The sequence below is a fragment of the Aethalodelphis obliquidens genome, unplaced genomic scaffold (genome assembly GCF_003676395.1).
Source record: "Aethalodelphis obliquidens isolate GAN/ISIS:26980383/991018 unplaced genomic scaffold, ASM367639v1 scaffold50, whole genome shotgun sequence".
NCBI classification, from domain to species: Eukaryota; Metazoa; Chordata; class Mammalia; order Artiodactyla; family Delphinidae; genus Aethalodelphis; species Aethalodelphis obliquidens.
In genome coordinates this window covers 2,842,071-2,863,511 of record NW_020837994.1, presented here as the reverse complement: position 1 = coordinate 2,863,511, position 21,441 = coordinate 2,842,071, and the positions used below count along the sequence as shown (strand labels likewise).

The 21,441-nt window shown below is 39.6% G+C and overlaps 1 protein-coding gene across 1 annotated transcript in view; it reads right to left on the bottom strand.

Moving 5' to 3' along the window:
• Positions 1 to 12,700, bottom strand: part of UVRAG (UV radiation resistance associated) — a 318,729-nt gene extending 306,029 nt beyond the window's left edge. Inside the window, exon 1 of the mRNA XM_027083424.1 lies at positions 12,377 to 12,700. Coding sequence (XP_026939225.1) covers positions 12,377 to 12,493 — 117 coding nt within the window. The 5' untranslated portion in view covers positions 12,494 to 12,700. The remainder of the gene's footprint in view (positions 1 to 12,376) is intronic.
• Between the last annotated feature and the right edge of the window lie 8,741 nt (positions 12,701 to 21,441).

Below are 21,441 nucleotides of genomic sequence, written 5' to 3'. Positions count from 1 at the left end.
AATAAGCTTGTAATTCTTTCTAAACAAAAAGTTTAAAAAAGAAAAGAAAAACAAGTACTAGCTTGTACTAGCAATAAGACAAGAAAAGGTATAAAAGGTATAGAGATTGGGCTTCCCTGGTGGCGCAGTGATTGAGAGTCCGCCTGCCGATGCAGGGGACACGGGTTCGTGCCCCTGTCCGGGAAGATCCCACATGCCGCAGAGCAGCTGGGCCCTGTGAGCCATGGCCACTGAGTCTGTGCGTCCAGAGCCTGTGCTCCGCAACGGGAGAGGCCACAACAGTGAGAGACCGCCAAAAAAAAAAAAAAAAAAAGGTATAGAGATTGAGAAGGAAGAAATAAAACTGTCTTTGTTCAACAGATAACATGATCATCTATGTAGAAAATCTGAGAAAATCAACCACAAACTCCTGTAACTAAGCAATTATCGCAAGGTTGCAGGGTACGAGGTAAATTTACAAAAGCCCATTGCTTTCCTATATACCAGCAATGAACAAAGGGAATTTGCATTTAAAAACATAATATCGTTTACATTATACTCCCCCAAAATGAAATCCTTAGGTATAAATATGAACAAGATCTACATGAGGAAAACTATACAACTCTAATGAAAGATATCAAAGAAGAACTAAATAAATGGAGAAAATCCATATTCATGGATAGGAAGATGCAATATTGTTAAGATGTCAATTCCTTCCAACTTAATCTATAGATTCAGTGCAATCCCTATCAAAATTCCAGCAAGCTATTCTGTGGATACTGACAAACGGAATAAACAAGTAAATCAAAGGAACAGAATAGAGAGCTCAGAAACTTATACCACATAAGTATAGTCAACTGATCTTTGACAGAGGAGCAAAGGCAATACTACACACCTATTAAAATAGCCAAAATCCAGAATACTGACAACACCAAATGCTAACAAGGATGTGGAGCAATTTTCATTCACTCCTGGTGGGGAGGAAGTTGTAGATGTAGCGCAAGGTGTAGGTGTAGAGCAAAGATAGTCTTTCAACAAATGGTGCTGGAACAACTGGACCTCCACACACAAAAGAAGAATCTAGACACAAACCTTACCCCTTCACAAAACCCAACTCAAAATGGACCACAGACCTAAATGTAAAAACGCGAAACTATAAAATTCATAGAAGAAATCTAGGTGACCTTGGGAATGGCAACTACTTTTTAGATACAACAGCAAACACACTCTCCATGAAAGAAATAATTGATAAACTAGACTTCGTTAAAATTTAAAACTTCTGCTCTCTGAAAGACAATGTCAAGAGAATGAGAAAACAAGCCATGGGGGAAAATATATGCAAAAAACACATCTGACAAAGGACTGTTACCTAAAATATACAAAGAACTCTTAACTCAACAACAGAAAAACAAAACCACCTGATTGAAAAATGGGCCAAAGACCTTAACAGACACCTCACCAAATAAGATATACAGACAGCAAATAAGCATATGAAAAGATGTTCCACATCATTTTTCATTAGGGAAATGCAAACTAAAACAAACAAGATACCACTACACACCTATTAAAATAGCCAAAATCCAGAATACTGACCACACCGAACGCTAACAAGGATGTGGAACAATTTTCATCCATGGCTAGTGGGGAGGGAGCTGTAGATGTAGCGCATGGTGTAGGTGTAGCGCAAGGCATTTTTAGGGCAGTGATGCTACTCTGCGTGATACTATATTGGTGAACACATGTCATCATACATATGTTCAAAACCAGAGAATGTATAACACCAAGAGTAAACCCTAATGTAAACTGTGAACTCTGGCTGATGATGATGTGTCAGCGTAGTTCATCAACTGTAACAAACGTATGACTGTGGTGTGGGGTGCTGCTAATGGGGGAGGCTATGTACGTACAGGGGCAGAAAGTACTTGGAAAATCTCTGTACCTTCTGCTCAATTTTGCTATGAACTTAAAATTGCCCTAAAAAATCAAGTCTATTAAAAAAAAAAGACAGTCCTCCCCTCTACCTCCAGGATAACGTCCAAATTCCAAACCATGGCACACATGGCCCTCCATAATCTAATCCCAAACTATACTCCTCCAGCTCGTTTGTTTCCACCATCCTCCTCCAAGATCCTTAAACTCCAGCCTCACATAATTATCTGCCATTTGCTTTTACACCTACTTACCTTTTTGCTCAAGCTGGTCCCTCTGCTAGAATGCTTTTCCTTCTCTTTCCCACCTCAGTATTTAGTTCAAACCATCTCTTATATTACACTAAAATGGTCTGCTGACATAGCTGCCTTAACCATTAGATTATAAATCCCTCCAGGGCAAGGACAGTGCCTTATTTATCGTATCCTCGGAGCCTGACAAACTGCAGCAGTAGTAGTAGTAATGATAGTAGCAAGAGCAGACATTTAGTGAGCATTGAGCAGTTACTATGTACCAAGCACCTTTTTAGGCAAATTTATGATCCACATAATTCTTTCAACAACCCTACAAGGTAGGTGCTATAATGCCCATTTGATCTGAGCCTCCCTGAGACATAGGGAGATTAAGTAACTTCCAGACTGCCAACTAGGAAATAATGGAACCGGATTTGAACCCAAGCATCAGGCTCTAGAAAACATATTCTTCACCACTGTGGTATACATGGTAGAAATGCAAAAAAAACCACAAACTGTTAAACAAATGATAGTGTAGAACAGAGTTGAGCACAATATTTGTGGAATGAAAATGTCAGGGACAGAGACTTCCCTAGTGGTGCAGCGGTTAAGACTCCGCGCTCCCAATGCAGGAGGCCCGGGTTTGATCCCTGGTCAGGGAACTAGATCCCACATGCATGCCACAACTAAGAGTTCGCATGCCACAACTAAGGAGCCCACCACGTGCCACAGCTTAGACCTGGCACAACCAAATAAATAAATATTAAAGGAAAAAAAAAAGAAAAGAAAAAATTATTTGCTTTTAAGAAATTATAAAACCGTATTCAAAGATATTCTGGTACTCCAACAATAAGAGAAGTTAGAGAAAGAAGTACACCAGAGTCTAACGCAGTATTTGGTACACATCAGAAATTTAGTATCAATTAATTAAATTTTTCCATTTTTTAACAGATTTTATGTTTACTTCTAAGTACCAACTTATTTTGTCTTTATTTTTGATATAATATCTAAAATGCACTGTATATTTTGCTAGCTCATTGAAGAGGGCATTGATAAGGTAACCTATTCTTGAAAATACAAGGTAGTAATAGTGCGCAACGATTTTTAGTAATTTGCAGGTAGTTTTAAAACATCCAAGTTTATAAAATATCAAAAATGCAGCTAATGTACAATTAAGAAATTCTGCAATTCTAGTGTCCCCATATAATAATCAGACTGATTTCTTTTGGTAGAAATAAAGGAATATCAAATGTAAACCAGTCAGTCAAGGGCACTGGGACAACTGTTCTTTATTTTTATATTTATATTAAATACCTTGCATGTAGGAAAAACTCCATTTAGTCAATTCATTAAAACAAGCTTGAAATACCTACTATATGTACAGTTCTGTGATGGGACCAACTCCATCCTGTAATGAGTACAGTCCTGTAAAATATCCGATACCTGAAATGAGCACCCTGCAGCCTACCTGCCTATCTTGCTTTCTGATCTATTTTCAGATTGAAAAATTAGAAAGTCCTTCCCATGTTGCTGCTTTTCATATATACCCTTATATTAATATTTTAGGGACTTCCCTGGTGGTCCAGTGGTTAAGACTCCAAACTTCCTTTGCAGGGGTCACATGTTCAATCCCTGGTCGGGGAACTAAGATCCCACATGCCGCGAGACTAAAAACACAGCTTTTTCATACTCCTAAATTAGGTTCATGTTGTGTTAAAAAAATAAAGTGTAGTTTTCCTGTATTAGCTCTTATACAAAAAAAAAAGACTGGAATTGTGACGGGAAATAATTCATATCCTCTGAAAGACTTAAGTAGGTTGGAGGAAACAAGACATAAAGTTGCTAATCCTGTGCTTAACATAAATCAAAGGAGGTACTTTATAAATATCTGTTGAATAAACGGATTACTCAGTCAGTTTCTTCCACTTCTGCACTTAGAACTAGTTTTGACATAGGTTAACATGAACACATGTAGCTCACAGTTAAGCCCTTAGTCAAAAAAATATAGTTATGTTAAAAGAGATCCAAGTTTTTCCAGGAAAAAAATAGACCATAAAAGTCTGATTTCCACTTTCACTCATTTGTATCTTCTCTTTTTTTCTTACCCAGGAATCTACTGACAAAAGCCAAAGGCAGCTGTCAGTTTCAGCTTCCTTGTTTTCCTCATTATTTTCAAAAAAGCCTGACTGCATCTTGTAGGACATTCTAAAAACCATGGTGGGGAAAAAGTACCAGATATTTCAGTGGACCAGCAAACAGAGATTCCTAATTGCTGGGTTCTAATACTCAGCTTTCTCAGCTTCTCAACCAATAAATGCACTTGACTCCAGTTTTTCAATGACTGATAACATTACTAGTAAATGACATCTATGGCAATCAGCATCAAACATTACACAAATAAAATTCCTCACATCAAAAACCCCACAATCACCAGATGGCTGCTGTTTCAGAAATGTGAAGCGGTAAAGAATCAGGACTTCTTAAGTGGGATATTCAAAAAAGGATAGACAGGAACAAAACAGGAAGACTGATCACTCACATTACACAGGGACATTCCAAAGTTTCACTAATACATACCATAACAGGCGGAAAGGGGATGGAGTCTGACAGCTCAGCCTGAAAAGAGAAGTTTAAAATACAGTCTCTCCTACATTTTAATTCTAGCCTAAAATCCCCAAAGTTGTAGGGATAATGTGTCAAAGCCCAGAGATAAGTTTAAGAAACAAATTCTCAAAACTCCAAGCCAAGCACAGTGAAATAAATGCTCATGAGAGACGCAGGATCTGGTCAGGTCTTTGCCACCAGCAGGAAGAGCAGGGCACTCAATTCACATTTGTTAAATTAATACTCTTTACTGACTCCCTGAGGGTGGAAATAAACAGAGGGACCAAGTCTCTGGCCAGGAGAATAGTTTCACCTCTGAGGGCTTCAGAATTTGCATCTATAAAATTCTATGATTCAAAATTCATGCTTCCATCTTAAAATAAGATGGAAAACAAGGGTATATAATATTAAACCAAAAAAGTATACTATGAAATAGGTTTTGGAAAAAATTCCAATGTCAAGTTTCCATTCTCCACGTGCTCCTCTACATGTATAATCTAAGAACACAACTCCTAAGATACAAGACATTTAAAAACTTTAACTGAGAAGTTACTGATGCCATTAAACCTAAAACAAAGTATAAAACCTAAAAATGTTTCAACCCCTCTCTTAATATAGATCTGTCTAATTTTTCTAAAACATCCCTAGTTTGTATCTGCACTCATTCAAGCACATTAAAAATGACAAGTATTTTTTCCCCCAGTAGTAATATGTCTACTGATGAAAATACACAGATTATCAAAAATATACATTTGGAAAATATGAAAACCTAATTCTTTTTTTTTTCATTTTACTACTCACTCAGGCCTAACTTACTAGTTTCAATTCTTCTCTGGCTCTATTTCCAGTCGGTTTCACTTCTGAATTTTCTGCCGCAAAGTTAAGAATTGTGACCCAGTAGAGAAATTTTAAAGTTAACACTGAATAAGAACATAGCTTTTCCTTTCAAAGGAAAACTAAACATTTTCACACACACACACAAAAATTGAAAAACCTTAAATTCCTAATGGCATTTTATCACGTAAAAATAATGATTTTAGGATGCTGATATCTTCTTTGTTTCTGAAGCTTCCTCACACCGATTTGTTTACAAGAACCAAAACAGCTCAAAAATTGCTATCATTTTACTGTATAGCTATACAACACAGCTATACACTATTTTCTTATTAGAGTCACAAGGAAGGGGCTCAACAAATATTTGTGGAAGGAATAAATATACATAACATTGCACGGGGCACATGTTTCCAATAAGATACGGCCTTCTCTCTGCCTTCAGTGGCCTTGCCAACAAAACAAATCTTTTAAACACATAATAAAAAGATGATTAAATCAGACTGACAGAAGTAAGACATCTAATAAACAGAAACATGTAAAGGAAAAATATATATCCTATACAGCTAAATTAAGTTTTAGAAAGCTTTTGTGCTTCTACCATTTTTTTCTTATATGTGTTTCAATCCCATTTCCTTCCTCTCTTTAGGCTGTTAAGTTCTTCAAAGGAATGATCCATATACAAATAAAATTTTAAAACAAAAAACGTACTGAGTTCCTACTACGTAATCAGCACAGTGCTATGTAAAGGTGCTGTGGGAAATAAAATAAAAAGCGTGATGGTCTCAAACCTTGAGATAACTTAAAGCTTTTGTTTTTCACCAGACTCTGAAAAGAATAGGTATCTATGGAAAGTGGGAATCAAAGACCTAAACTGCAGTCCCTGTGATGACACCCTTTGTGACTTTGAGAAAGTTACCCAGACCTTAGATTCCTCATCTGTAAAAGGAAGTGGTTACTGATAGAACTCTCCTATGCAGAAGAATTCCAAGTAATTTATGTAGATACTCTGCCCTCAAGGAGGGGGAGTATCAATCCCCACTCCTTCAGTGTGGACTGTACAAAGCAACTTCCTCCCAAAGAGGAAGGAGGGATGGAGGGATGAGCGGGAGAAAGTAACCTTACAGCAGAGGAACCTGACAAACACAACTGCACTGGTGATGATGAAGGTTAACATCAATAGTGATAAGTCATGTTAACAGTATGCACACTTGATATGACAGGATGAAAATGGCACTTTACTTCTCCAGCCTTTCTCCCAAAAACCCATAACCCCAATCTAATCATCAGGAAAAAAACAAAAACACCAGACAAATTCCAATAGAGGGACATCCTACAGAATACCTGAGAAGTACTCAAAACGATAAAGGTCATCAAAAAGAAGGAAAGTCTGAGGAACTGTTACGACCAAGAGGAGGTTAAGGAGATAGGTGAACAAAATATAACGTGATGTGCACAATGGGATCCTGAAAAAGTATATTACGTAAACACTAAGGATCCATCAACAGATGAATGAACAAACAAAATGTAGTATATAAACACAATGGAATATTATTCAGCCTTAAAAAGAAATGAAAGTCTGATACATGCTACAACATGGATGAATGTTGAAAACATTATGTTGAATGAAATAAGCCAGACACAAAAGGGCAAATATTGTATGATTCCCTTATAAGAAGAAGGTAGAATAAGCAAAGTCATAGAGACATAAAGTAGAACAGAGTTTACCAGGAGCTGGGGGAAGGAAGAATGGGGAGTTGTTTAATGAGTATGGTTTCTGTTTGAGATGATGAAAAATTCCAGAAATGGATAGTAATGATGGTTGCACAACATTGAGGATGTACCTAATGCCACTGAATTATACTTAAAAATGATTTAAAATGGCAAATTTTATATTATGTATATCTTACCACAATTTTTTAAATGAAGGAAATCTGAATAAAATATAGACTTTAGTTAATAATAATGTATCAGTACTGATTCATCAATTGTAACAAATGTACCATACTAACGAAGATGTTAAAAATAGGGGAAAATGGGTATAGAGTATATGGGAACTTTCTGTACTATCCTCTCAATTTGTCTGTAAATCTAAAATTGTTCTAAAAATTAAAGTCTAGGGAATTCCCTGGCGGTCCAGTGGTTAGGACTCTGTGCTTTCGCTGCTGGGGGCCCGGGTTCAATCCCTGGTTGGGGAATTAATATCCCACAAGCTGTGTGCACAGCCAAAAGGAAAAATAAAATAAAATAAAAAACAAAGTCTATTTTTAAAAATTCAAGGGAGATAAAGGTTAACAGCACTAATATTCCCTACCTCCTCCCATAAAAAGACAAGAAAAATGCTCTTTAAATGAATAAAAAACATGAGCAAGTAATCAGAAAAATTAATGCCAGGGACATGAACAAGCAAGTCACAAAAGAAATGAAAATGCTATAAAAATCTATGCAAAAATATTGAAACTCGTAGGGTTGTGTAAGGATAGAGTTCATATACTTTGCACAGTGTTTGGCATACAATAAATGAAGCTACTAAAACATAACTGATAACTAAAGAAATACAAATTTAAATAACAAAAAATATGTATATGTGTATGTAGGTTATATGTGTGTGTGTGTATATGTGTATATATGTATACATGTGTACGTGTAAATATCCTTTGAGTGAATGATTTCAAAGATACCTGTATATGGATATTCATTGCAACAAAATAACACAGAAAAACTGGAAACAGTCCAAAAGTCTACCAGTGGGGGTTAAACAAACATAACTAAACATTATTATACAAAAATGTGGCAGGTGTATGTATACTGATGACAACTGTCTAAGAAAAATAATAATGAATTGTAAAATTTTTTAAATGGAAGTGATTAAACTAGGTTAGGACTATAACTGCATGCAAAACTATGTGTTTATGTATGTAGTGACCCAAAAAGGGTCACTAAAAAATCACTAAAAAGCCTCCCCAGCTCTGAGTATCTGAGAAATGTAGTTAGGTTATACTCAAAGGAGGAAGCCTTTGGGAAGGAAAGAAATGCTCTAAAACTTTTAAGGACATAATAAATACCTCAACTACAAAACACAAATTTTTATTTCAAAATGCCTAATGTGAAGGAAGTTATTCTTCAGATGAGCTTATATTCACTAGTTAATTACAAACCTCAACCAAAAATTAAAGAGCAAAAACAATCTTCAAAATGTGTGACCAGGGCTTCCCTGGTGGCGCAGTGGTTGAGAGTCCGCCTGCCGATGCAGGGGACACGGGTTCGTGCCCCGGTCCGGGAGGATCCCACATGTCGCGGAGCGGCTGGGCCTGTGAGCCATGGCCGCTAAGCCTGCGCGTCCGGAGCCTGTGCTCCGCAACGGGAGAGGCCACAACAGTGAGAGGCCCGCGTACCGCAAAAAAAAAAAAACAAAAAACAAAAAAATGTGTGACCAGTTCAGGCTTTAATTACAGGTAAAGCAAAATCCTACAGAAGCAAAAGGAGGCAAAATTAAGTAGTAGTCCCATTTGACATAATCAAGTAGCTATAATATTATGGACTGTAGTTAACACTCATAAATGTAAAGGTTCAGGAGTTATGCAGTGTTAACTGAATTTTTTCTTTAAGAAAAGTGGATTAAAATAAGAAAAATAAGTTAGGTCTTACAGTTTTGTGGGCTTTCTTTGAGCCAAAACAAAATAAATCTTTTTCTGGAGGCAGATTGGGGGTAAGGGGGAGTCCAATACTTTTGGAACTAATATACAGTAAATTAATATTTTAAACAATACAGCCACTAGAATCAATGGGACTTAATGAAGACTGGAATAAATGAGTAAATAATAGCAGGGGTACTCTCTATCCTAAAACAAAAATATACCTTAGAACTGTGGTTCTCAACCAGAAGTCATTTTGCCCCCTAAGAGACATTTGGCAACATCTAAAGACATTTTTGACTGTCAGGCCTGAGATGGTGCTGCTGTATACTGTGAGTAGAGGCCATGGAGGTGACAAAACATCTTACAGACCCACCTACCCACCCAAAATGTCAACAGTGCTGAAGTTGAAAAACCCTACCTTAGAAACAGGCTGGAGGTGGCGGGGAGAAACCACTGAATCTATGCTTTGAAATAATCAACTTTATCGTAGAAATCCTAAATCAACAAGGTTTGTTTACCTGTTTAGAAATATTGACATCTTATCAAATAGCATGGAATCTATTAAAGTGACACAATTTTCAAAGTGTTATTCAAAAGAAAGTTAACTGGATTTCCAATTTATCCAAACATTTGAAATTCTGCAAAAGCCACAGGCAAAAAAAAGACAACAAATTAATGCTAAAAGAAAAAAGTTTTTATACACACACATTCTCTGATTCTCATAACCAATATTGAGCAAAAGAAGAATACATTTTGCGTGATTCCATTTATATACAGTTCAAGAACAGTCAAAAACTTTTCTCTTATGTTAGAAATCAGAATAGTGGTTCCTCTGGAGACAAAGAAAAAGTAGAGATGGGAGAGAACATGAGGGGGACTTCTGGGACGGTAATAATTTTGTACTTCTTAATCTGGGTAGTACTTCCATAACTTTCTTTGCTTTGTGACAATTCATCAAGCTGTGTACTAATAATTGGTATACTTTACTGTATACAGATAACCCTTTAATAAAAATGTTTACTTTTTTAAATGGTATATATTTATACCCTAAAAACTTGAGCATTTTGACCCAGAAAGCGAAATTAATGTCAAGAGCAAAAGTAAAGTGCTTTTGTTATACAGGCTGCCTTCCAAGAATTCAAGAAGGATGACACCCCCAGAAAGCTGTAAATACCATACTCAGCGATCACAGAGCATTCAGCCGTACACTTAAGCCACTATATATCCCTTGGCACAAATCCAAAACTTGGACAAACGCTTACAAATGCAGTTGGATTTATTCCACGGACAGTTTGTTTGGATTATTTCCCCCAATGTTAAACTGGGAACTGTTATCAGAGAACAGGCTCTATGAAACAAATGATGCTTTCTCTTTCCTAATCCCACACTTTCCCAAAGCTCTCCCAAACTAAACCCCTCTTGGCTCTTGACTCCTTTAGGATTTCTCCAGGATGCCTGTAACAGTGTCCATCATTGCCTCTCCCAGTATCCACTCTCACAGTCCACCTCCCGCCACACACATGAAAATTCACATTAATGCTCACTCCAGAGGCTAGTCTCCCCCACCAGACTTTCACTCTCCCCCAGCACCTTGCAAATACAATCCAAACTTCAGTACCCTCAAACTCATACCCTCGACAAACTCCCTTCCCAACAGCGCCCCAAAACCAGGGCCCATGCTACCCCAGTCTTTTAGATCCTCTTCTACCACACAGAAAGCCCTTGCTTCTGCAAACAACTCAGCTCCATGGCCACCACTGTAGCTCTGATCTCCAGTCTCCTTCCCTTTAGGGGTCCCCACATCCCCACACTTTCCTGTATTCAAATCCATCCCATTGCCCATCCCCCCTCTGCCCCCAGCCTCTGCTTTCTTCCATCTGACTCTTTCCTAAGTACTAAGACAGGGATGGGAAGTTGGAGGAAGGGTAGGAAAGAACTCTGTCCTGTGTGGAAATGGTGGAGAAAAGACTGTTCAAGTCTGCAGCACAACAACCACGTGCTGAGGCTACAGTCAGAGGCTGGATTCTGAAAGCCCGCCCCACCACTCATTAATGGCAAGGCTTTGGCCAAGCGATTTTACAAACGTAAGCCTCAGTCTCTTGAACTACAAAATGGAGCTAATAAAAACAGCTGCCTCCCAGAGTTGTGAGGTTAAATCAACTACCAGCCAGCTGAGCACTTGGCACAAACCCAACACGGTGAATTCTCAACGACTGACCGTTTCTCTTAGGTCCTCTTCGTGGATGCGGGAAGATGAAAGGTACTTTCTTTCCGCCTCTTTAATGCTAAAGTTCCTGCAAAGTCTCCTCTTGGGGGAGAGCAAGAAGGCAAGGGAGAGAAGGAAAGAAGAAGTACTCTACAGATAGGTGGGTGATACAAAGAATTTTGTCAGGTCCCCAAACTCGGTGTTCTCTCTTTATTATCCGCTTACAATGTGGACGGATCCAAGTTGGATCCAAGAAACCCTTTATGCCTTGCTAAAGGATGGGGGGAAGACATGAATATATACAGCAAATGTGCCTCCACGGATACTCATTTGATGGAATGCAGTAGACCCCCCCCCTCAAATTGCTAAAATGCGTTCCTTGGGGGTCGGAGAATTAGGAAGGAAACCCAAAGTCCCAAAGGATTTTGCTTGAGAGTTTAAGGGAGTACTTCATAATAAGGAGAGATTAAAAGTAAATGCTGGAAACCCTAAAGACTTCTCACTTCGCCTGCAACACAGAGTATCAATTGGTTTGTCAGCAAGTCAGTGAGTTGAGAAAGGAAAAGCGCTTTCCCCCGTCTCTCCTGGGACACCGGGGCTTCCCCGGGTCCCTTCCCAAGAGGGATAAAGGGGAGGGTCTGCGCCAGGGAATCCCCAGCTCCCTACGGAGTGGGACAGGAGGGCCCCCAGGGAGTTTCACTGGGTCCCTTCCCGCCTCTTCCCAGCCCATCTCCTGTAACGGGATGTCTCCTGGGACTCGAGGATCCCCCAGAGGTTCGGCCATCCCTGGATTCCTACCCTCCCAAGACCTCTGGACAGCCCTCCTCGGTCCTCAGAGTTCTTCCCAGTCACTTCTCAGGGTCTCCCGGCCTGTACAGGGTCAGCCCGCCGCCCACGGGGTCCCCTCATGGGCCTCCTCCCGGCCCCTCCCGAGCGCCGCGAGCCCGCGGGGTTACCTGCTGAGACGGCAGCTCCACATGCAGGGCCCGCGCGGCAGAACCGGGAGGCAGCGCGGCGGCCGGGCCCGGGGGCGGCGGGGGGACCGGTCCCCCGACCGACGCTGAAGCGCTCATCTTGACCCGGGAGCCGCCAAGCGGCGGGGCCGGCGCTCCTCCGGCATCCGCCACCACAGCCTAGTCACGACCCGCTGAGCCTCTGAAGCCCAGAAACCAGCCACCCGGGAGGCAGAACCGCTCTACCCCACCGCCGGCCACCGCCGCTGGCTAAGGAAGAGCCATATTACCGCAGTGCAACCCCCACCACTCGCTGAGACCTGGCTTGCCCATTGGTTCAGCTCCCACGGGGGCGGGACCCAATCACAGAAAACGGACGCGCTATTGGGCAGAAGGTCTGTCTATCGCCGGCAGGAACAGGCTGGGGGCGGAGGAACCCAGGGATGGCCTAAATTGCGTCTGTCAAGGGGAGGTAAAACCTGGGGCGTTGCTTCATTTTTTCCCAGTCTAATTGGTTCTTCCACTACCACGGGGCGGGGTCTCCTGGGGGAGCCGCAAGGACCATTGCTCGAGGTCGCTGTCAGTTGTCAGTAAAGGAAAAGAGGGGCGGAGTCTGATTAGGTAGACCTTGCGCCTGGGCTGTGGTGTCACGTGCAGAAGGCAGGAGAGTCACCTGATTAGTGAGAGTCAGTTTTGGGAGCCACTTCCGCCCTGACCTAGTTGCCATGGTAACCGGCCTCCCTAGGAGGGCGGGGATGTATTTGGCGCCAGCTGGGTCGTGGTGGCCGGTCTGTAGTTGTCTTTTCCTGAGGGACTCTTGTCAACGTGTGAGGATTGAAAAGGAATACTTTATGGTTAGACAGAAAACCACTACGCAGGATGCACCAAGACCAGAAACTTGTCGGGCAGTCCTGCCAGCTCCACCCACGACCAGTTCCAACCCACAAGTCCCCGCCCCTCCTCACACTCCACTAACTGGTAGGCTGAGCCAGGCACCTCGGGACACTGTTTCACTTCTGTGAGTGGGGTGTTTATGCTGTTCTTGAAAAGCCTTTGCTACTTTTCTCCTCCTGACTAATGTTTACTTACCCATCAAATCTCATCTGGGGTTGGGATCCCAAAAGGCTTCTCAGATACACTCTGGGACCCTGAGTTAGGAAACTTGCCTCTACTACATTCCTGATTATTCTATTGCATTCTACTGTCTTTTAATAAGTTTGTAACACACATGTGCAGCCACACATACCCCTCCTGCAAACACACAAACTTACACACTGAATTTCTCAAGCAAAAGAACCTTGTCTGATTCATCTCTGGATTCCCGGTGCCTCGCAGAGAATCAGGACATGTGTTTTTGAAGTGAAGGCACAGTTCCAATGCCACTTCTTCCATGAACACCTCCTTGATCATAATGATAGCATTTATAGCAATTGCTTCTGTAATAAATATCATTGAGTCATTCTGAAGAATAATGATCTGCCTTTTTCCCCCTTAGACTGAATTTCTCCACCACCTGGACTGACCTAGCAGAAAGAGCACAGTGTTTCAGAGTCAGACACAACAGGAATCAGGAACTTTTGGAATCTTGGCTCTGCCACCTTCTAGTTATATGTTCCTAGGCAAGCCAGTTTCCCTCTCTCAGCTTTAGTTTTCCCATCTGTAAAATAGTAACAAGGTTGCTGTGGGGATTAAGTAAATTAATGTTAAGTATAGTGCCCAGTGCAGGACCTGGTATATAATAATTGCACTAAAAATATTTTAATAAAAGGTAAGCATACTATCTTTCTAGGGTATTCAGAAGCCTGAAGACACTTTGGATCTGATCCCAGAGCTGGCTAAGATGTATGTCACACCGTCTCCTATTCTGAAACGTTGAGTAGTTCCTCATGGCTAGAGCCTAGGGTATGCAGTCAGGTGTTTGCTGAGAAGGGAGTAATTGAGAAATCCCAAATACCTGGTTCCAAGATCTGGTGGAATTTCACAGAAAACATTTGTCTGTTTCCAAGCTGTATTAGTTTCCTGAGGCTGCTGTATCAAATTACTACAAACTGCCTAGCTTAAAACAACTGAAAGTTGTTCTTTCACAGCTCTAGAGGCCAGAAGCCCCAAATCAAGGGGCTTAGTGCTAGGTCTGAAGAAGTCCAGGGACTGTGGGAGCCAGAGAAGACAGTCATATTTCACAGTGGAGGTGACATTTAGCCTGGGTATTGAGGGACCAATAAGAGTTCACCAGGCAGGGAGGGAAGAAAGGATGTTCCAGCACAGAGAGCAGGAGCGATTTTCCACAAGCCTTTACTGAGGTTCAACTCTGCATCAGGCAGATCACTAGACACCAGATATACAGAACTGAGGTAAATAACACTTCTCAGACTTTTCCACCTACATGCCACAAACCCTAGGAGAGCTGGCACTCACGCCTAGGGGTATGGCAGAAAACTGAAATAGTCTCCTAAGTGTTCAATAAATGCTACCTATCATTATTTTTTTTTCTTTTTCGTTTTTGTTTTTTTGTTTGTTCCTCTGGCTGTGTTGGGTCTTTGTTGCTGTGCATGGGCTTTCTCTACTTGCAGCGAGTGGGGGCTACTCTTCGTTGAGGTGCGCGGGATTCTCATCGTCATGGCTCCTCTTGTTGCAGAGCACGGGCTCTAGAGCGCAGGCTCAGTAGTTGTGGCTCACGGGCTTGGTTGCTCCATGGCATGTGGGATCTTCCCAGGCCAGGGCTCGAACCCGTGTCCCCTGCATTGGCAGGTCGATTCTTAACCACTGGCCACCAGGGAAGTCCCTGTGCCAGGCATTGTTGTAAGCAGTTCATGTGTACACTCACCACAGTGCTGGAGATTAGAGAGCTAAAGCAAGATTTCTGTCACCTGCCCTAGGTCACATGTTTTGAGTTTTAAGCTGGGGTTTGAAAGTAGTCTAACTCCAATGTTGTTAATCCTACATTTTACTGCCTCTAATAAAAGAGTATTATAGCGTATATTTTAAATTTTATTTATACAGTGAAGTCATGTTTTTCTCAGAATATATTTCTATATCATATACAGGAAATTTTAGAAATACATCATGTGTGTTTAATCAGAGGAAAAATACTTTGTATTGGTTTTCATCAAAAGTAATTAGAAATCTCAAAAATCATTTGGTATTTTAGAAATGAGAAAAGGTGCTTTTTAAATGTGCATAAGGGCATTGTAATGTTATGTAAAAAGTGTAGGAGATACAATTGTGTGTATGCATGATAAAATATGAGCTGAAAATACACAAACCAAAACTCCCTAAGCAATAAGTGGTGAAAAATAGCCTTAAAAAGAGTTTACAAGGAAGAAAAACAGGATTACGCAAAAGAAGTTTAGAATATATACGGGGCAGAAGTTTGTCATAAAAATTGTGGTTGAAGCCAAGGGGTGGGGGAAATTCCTATTTTTCTCCTCCTAGTGATCCCATTATAACCCATTAAATGAGAATTTCTTCCACCTTCTCAGAAGTATTAGAAAAAAGCGTCAGATTTGCAGCCTACCCCAAGTAAAGTGAAATGCTTCACGGATAAGAAGACCAGACTCTGCCATCCACTGGCACAGCCCCTCTAAAAGATTGAAGGTCACTGCTTGTATTAGTTTACACCATAAACTAGCTTGCTTAAAACAGCAGAAATTTATTCTCTCATAGGTCTGGAGGCTGGAAGTCCAAAATCAAGGTGGTGTTAGGACTACACTCCCTCAAAGACTCTTAAGGAGAATCCTTCTTTGCCTCTTCCAGCTTGTGGTGGCGCCAGTTGTTTCTTGGCTTGTGGCTACATAACTCCAGTCCCTGCTTCCTTAACATGGCCTCTCCCCTTTCCCTGTGTCTCTCATTTCTTTTACTTTTAAGGACACTTGTCATAGGATTCAGGGCCCTCCCAGATAATCCAGGATTATTTCATCTTGAGATCCTTAATTATATCTGTAAAGACTTTTTCCAAATAAAGTCACATTCACAAGTTCCAGGGATTAGGACATGTCCATATTATTTTGTGGGTCAGCATTTAACCCATCACACCATTCCTATGTGCGGCCTGCCCCTCTTTTCTCTCAGGCCAACCTGCCCAAAAGATGGAGAAATTAAGTTGGTATTAATCTAAACTAGATAGTTTTAAATTAAGATGTTAGTTGTAATCTCCAGAGTAACCATGAAGAAAATAACTCAAAAATATACAGTAAAAGAGACAACAAGAGAATTAAAATAATATATTAGAAAATACATGTTTAACACGAAGGCAGGAATGGAAGGTGAGAAAGAACAACAAAATGGCAGATGTAAACCCTACCTTAGTAATTGCATTAAATGTAATTAACGCTCCAATCAGAAGGCAGAAAGTAGAAGTACTGTATGTATTTTTTAGAAGTCCAACACTATTGTGTCTACAAAAACACACTTCTTATTTAAAGACACAAATAGGTTGAAAGGGAAAGGATAGAAGATATTCCATGCAAATGGTAACCAAGAGAGAACTGGGGTGCCTATATTATACTAATACAGGCTACACAAAACAGATTTTAAGATAAAAATTGTTACTAGATGTAAAGATATTTTATAATGATAAAAGGGTGACTTCATTAGGAAGATATAAAATTATAAACATATGCACATAACAGCAGAGTCCCAAAATATATGAAGCAAAACTTGCAGAATTGAAGGGAAAAATAAACAGTTCAACAACAATACTTGGTTACTTCAATACCCCACTTTCAGTAATGGATAAAACGACTAGGCAGAAGATCAACAAGGAAAAGGAGACTTGAACAACACAATAAACGAACTTGGCCTAATAGATACCTAATCTATAAAACATTCCAACCAACAAAAGCGGAATACATGCTTTTCTCAAATGCACATGGAATGTTCTCTAAAATAGATCATATGTTTGGTCATTAAAAAAGTCCCAATAAATTAAAAGGGGTTGAAATCATACAAAGTATGTTCTAAGAACATAATGAAATCAAATTAGAAATAAATGGCAAAAGAAATTTGGAAAAATAGCAGATACATGGAAATTAACCGACATACTCTTAATAACCATGGGTCAACAAAGAAATCTGAAGATAAATTATAAAAAACTTTGAGATGAATGAAACAAAAACACAACACACTAAAACGGTGGGATGCAGCTAAAGCAGTTCTTAGAGGGAAACTTATAACTCACCCATATTAAACAAGAAAAAAAATCTCAAATTAATAAACTAAACTTCCACCTTAAGACACTGGAAAAAGAAGAGCAAACTAACTCAGAGGAAATACTAGAGGAAAATACGCTAAATACGTTTACACTAAAGCACAAATAAATGACATAAAAAATAGAAAAAGAACAGAGAAAATCAGTGTAACCAGATGGCTCTTTGGAAAGATCAATTAAACTGGCAAATCTTTAGCTAGACTGATCAAGAAAAAAAAGAGAGAAGCCTCAAATTACTAAAATCAGGACTGAAAGCGAGGACATCACTACCAGCCTTTCAGAAATAAAAAGGATTGGAAGCGAATCTTATGAACAATTGTATAACAACAGATTAGATTATCAAATGAAATGCACAAATTCCTAGAAACACACAAACTACCAAAACTGATTCAAGAACAAAAAGAAAATCTAAAGAGATCTATAACAAGGAGAGTTTAAATTAGTAATCAAAAACTTTCCACAAAGAAAAGCCTAGGCCCAAATGGCTTCAGGGGTGAATTCTACCGAATATTTAAAGAAAAATTAACATCAATCCTTCACAACTCTTCCAAGAACAGAAGAAAAGACGTCCCAAATCATTCTATGAGGCCAGCATTACCCTGATACCAAAATCAGGCAAAGACAAGAAAACTACAGACCAATATCCCTTATTCATTATAAATATAGACATAAAAATCTTCAACAATATACTAGTGAATCAAATACTAGTGAACTAAATCCAAACATATAAATTTTTTTTACCAAGAATGCAAGATTGGTTTAGCATATACAAATCCATTAATGTAATACATCATATTAATAGAATAAAGGACAGAAACTATATGATCATCTCAGCAGATGCAGAAAAAGCATTTGACACAAACAAGTTCCATAAAGTTGCAAGATACATGATCAATATGCAAAAACCAATTGTATTTCTATACACTAACATGGCAATCTGAAACAAAATTAGGAAACTATTCCATTAACAATAGCAACAAAAAAATAAAATGCCTAAGAATTAATTTAACAGAAGTGCAAGACTTGTATACGGAAAACTACAAACACCATTAAAGGAAGTTAAAGAAAACCTAAATGAATGGGAAAACATCCAGAGCACTTAATATTGTTAAAATGGCAACATTCACCAAATTGATCTGTCGCTTCAAATGCAACATCTATCAAAACCCTGGCTGCCTTTTTTGCAAACATTAACAAGCCAATCCTAAAATTCATATGGAAATGCAAGGGACACAGAATAACCAAGACAATCTAAAAGAGAACAAAATCAGGACTCACATTTCCCGATTTCAAAATTTATCACAAAGCTAATCAAGACAGTGTGCTACTAAAGTAAGTATAGAAATAGAGATGAGTGGAATAGAACTGAGAATCCAGAAATAAACCCTTACATTTATGATCAATTGATTTTGGACAAAAGTGCCAAGACAATTTTATGAGGAAAGAATGGTCTTTTCAACAAACGGTGCTGGGATAACTGGATATCCAAAAGAATGGAAATGCAAAAGAATGAAGTGGGACCCTACCTCAACCATACACAAAAATTAACTCAAAGTTGTCCAGATGGGCTTCCCTGGTGGCGCAGTAGTTAAGAATCATCCTGCCAGTGCAGGGGACACGGGTTCGAGCCCTGGTCCGGGAAGATCCCACATTCCGTGGAGCAAATAAGCCCTCAAGCCACAATTACTGAGCCCGGGTGCCACAACTACTGAAGCCGCATGCCTAGAGCCTGTGCTCCGAAACAAAGAGAACCCACCGTAACGAGAAGCCGAGAAGCCTGTGCACCGCCACAAAGAGTAGCCCCCGCTCACTGCAACTAGAGAAAGTCCGTGCGCAGCAGCAAAGACCCAACACAGCCAAAAATTAAATAAATAACTTTATTAAAAAAAATAGTCCAGAGATCTAAATGTAGAAGCTAAGAACTCTAAAACGTTTAGAAGAAAACATAGGAGTAAATCTTTGTGACCTTGGATTAGGCTGTGGCTTCTTAGATATGAAAGCACACACCACAAAAACAAAAAACAAAAAACCTAGATAAATTTGATTACACCAAAATTTAAAACTTTCATGCTCCAAAGGACAAATGGTACATGATTCATGAAACATGCTACATCACAGACACACCTCGAAAACTTTATGCTACATCTAAGAAGCCAGACACAGAAGGCCACCTATTGTATAATTCCACTTGTAGAAAATGTCCAAAACAGGAAAATTCATATAGACAGACAGTAGGTTAGTGATTAGTTTTTAGCCAGGGCCTGACGGGAAGGGTAATAAGGAATAACTGCTAACTGGTATGGGATTACTTTCGGTGGTGATGAAATTGTTCTGGAATTAGAGAGTGGTGATTGAGGCACAACTTTGCGAATATACTAAAACCCGCTGAATTATATACTTCATTTTTTTTCAAATTTATTTCTTTTTTTCTTGAATTTTATTTATTTCTTTATACAGCAGGTTCTTATTAGTTATCTATTTTATACATATTAGTGTATACATGTCAATCACAATCTCCCAATTCATCCCACCACCACCACCACCACCCCACTTCCCCCTTGGTGTCCATACATTTGTTCTCTGCATCTGTGTCTCTATTTCTGCCTTGCAAACCGGTTCATCTGTACCATTTTTCTAGATTCCACATATACGCGTTAATATATGATATTTGTTTTTCTCTCTCTGACTTACATCACTCTGTATAACAGGCTCTAGGTCCATCCACATCTCTACAAATGGCCCAATTTCATTTCTTTTTATGACTGAGTAATATTCCATTGTATATATGTACCACAACTTCTTTATCCATTTGTCTGTCGATGGACATTTAGGTTGCTTCCATGTCCTGGCTATTGTAAATAGAGCTGCAATGAACATTGTGGTACATGACTCTTTTTGAATTATGGTTTTCTCGGGGTATATGCCTAGTAGTGGTATTGCTGGGTTGTATGGTAGTTCTATTTTTAGTTTTTTTTTTTTTTTTTTTTTTTTTTTTTTTTTTTTTTTTTTTTTTTTGCTGTATGCAGGCCTCTCACTGTTGTGGCCTCTCCCGTTGCGGAGCACAGGCTCCGGAAGCGCAGGCTCAGCGGCCATGGCTCATGGGCCCAGCCGCTCCGCGGCATGTGGGATCCTCCCGGACCAGGGCACGAACCCGTGTCCCCTGCATCGGCAGGCGGACTCTCAACCACTGCGCCACCAGGGAAGCCCTATTTTTAGTTTTTTGAGGAACTTCCATACTGTTCCCCATAGTGGCTGTATCAATTTACATTCCCACCAACAGAGGGTTCCCTTTTCTCCACGCGCTCTCCAGCATTTGTTGTTTGTAGATTTTCTGATGATGCCCATTCTAACCGGCGTGAGGTGATACCTCATTATAGTTTTGATTTGTATTTCTCTAATGATTAGTGATGTTGAGCAGCTTTTCATGAGCTTCTTGGCCATCTGTATGTCTTCTTTGGAGAGATGTCTATTTAGGTCTTCTGCCCGTTTTTTGTTTTTTTTAATATTGAGCTGCATGAGCTGTTTATATATTTTGGAGATTTTGTCCACTGATTCATTTGCAAATATTTTCTCCCATTCTGAGGGTTGTCTTTTCGTCTTGTTTATAGTTTCCTGTGCAAAAGCTTTTAAGTTTCATTAGGTCCCATTTGTTTATTTTTGTTTTTATTTCCATTACTCTGGGAGGTGGGTCAAAAAAGATCTTGCTGTGATTTATGTCAAAGGGTGTTCTTCCCATGTTCTCCTCTAAGAGTTTTATAGTGTCTGGTCTTACATTTAGGTCTTTAATCCATTTTGAGTTTATTTTTGTGTGTGGTGTTAGGGAGTGTTCTAATTTCATTCTTTTACATGTAGCTGTCCACTT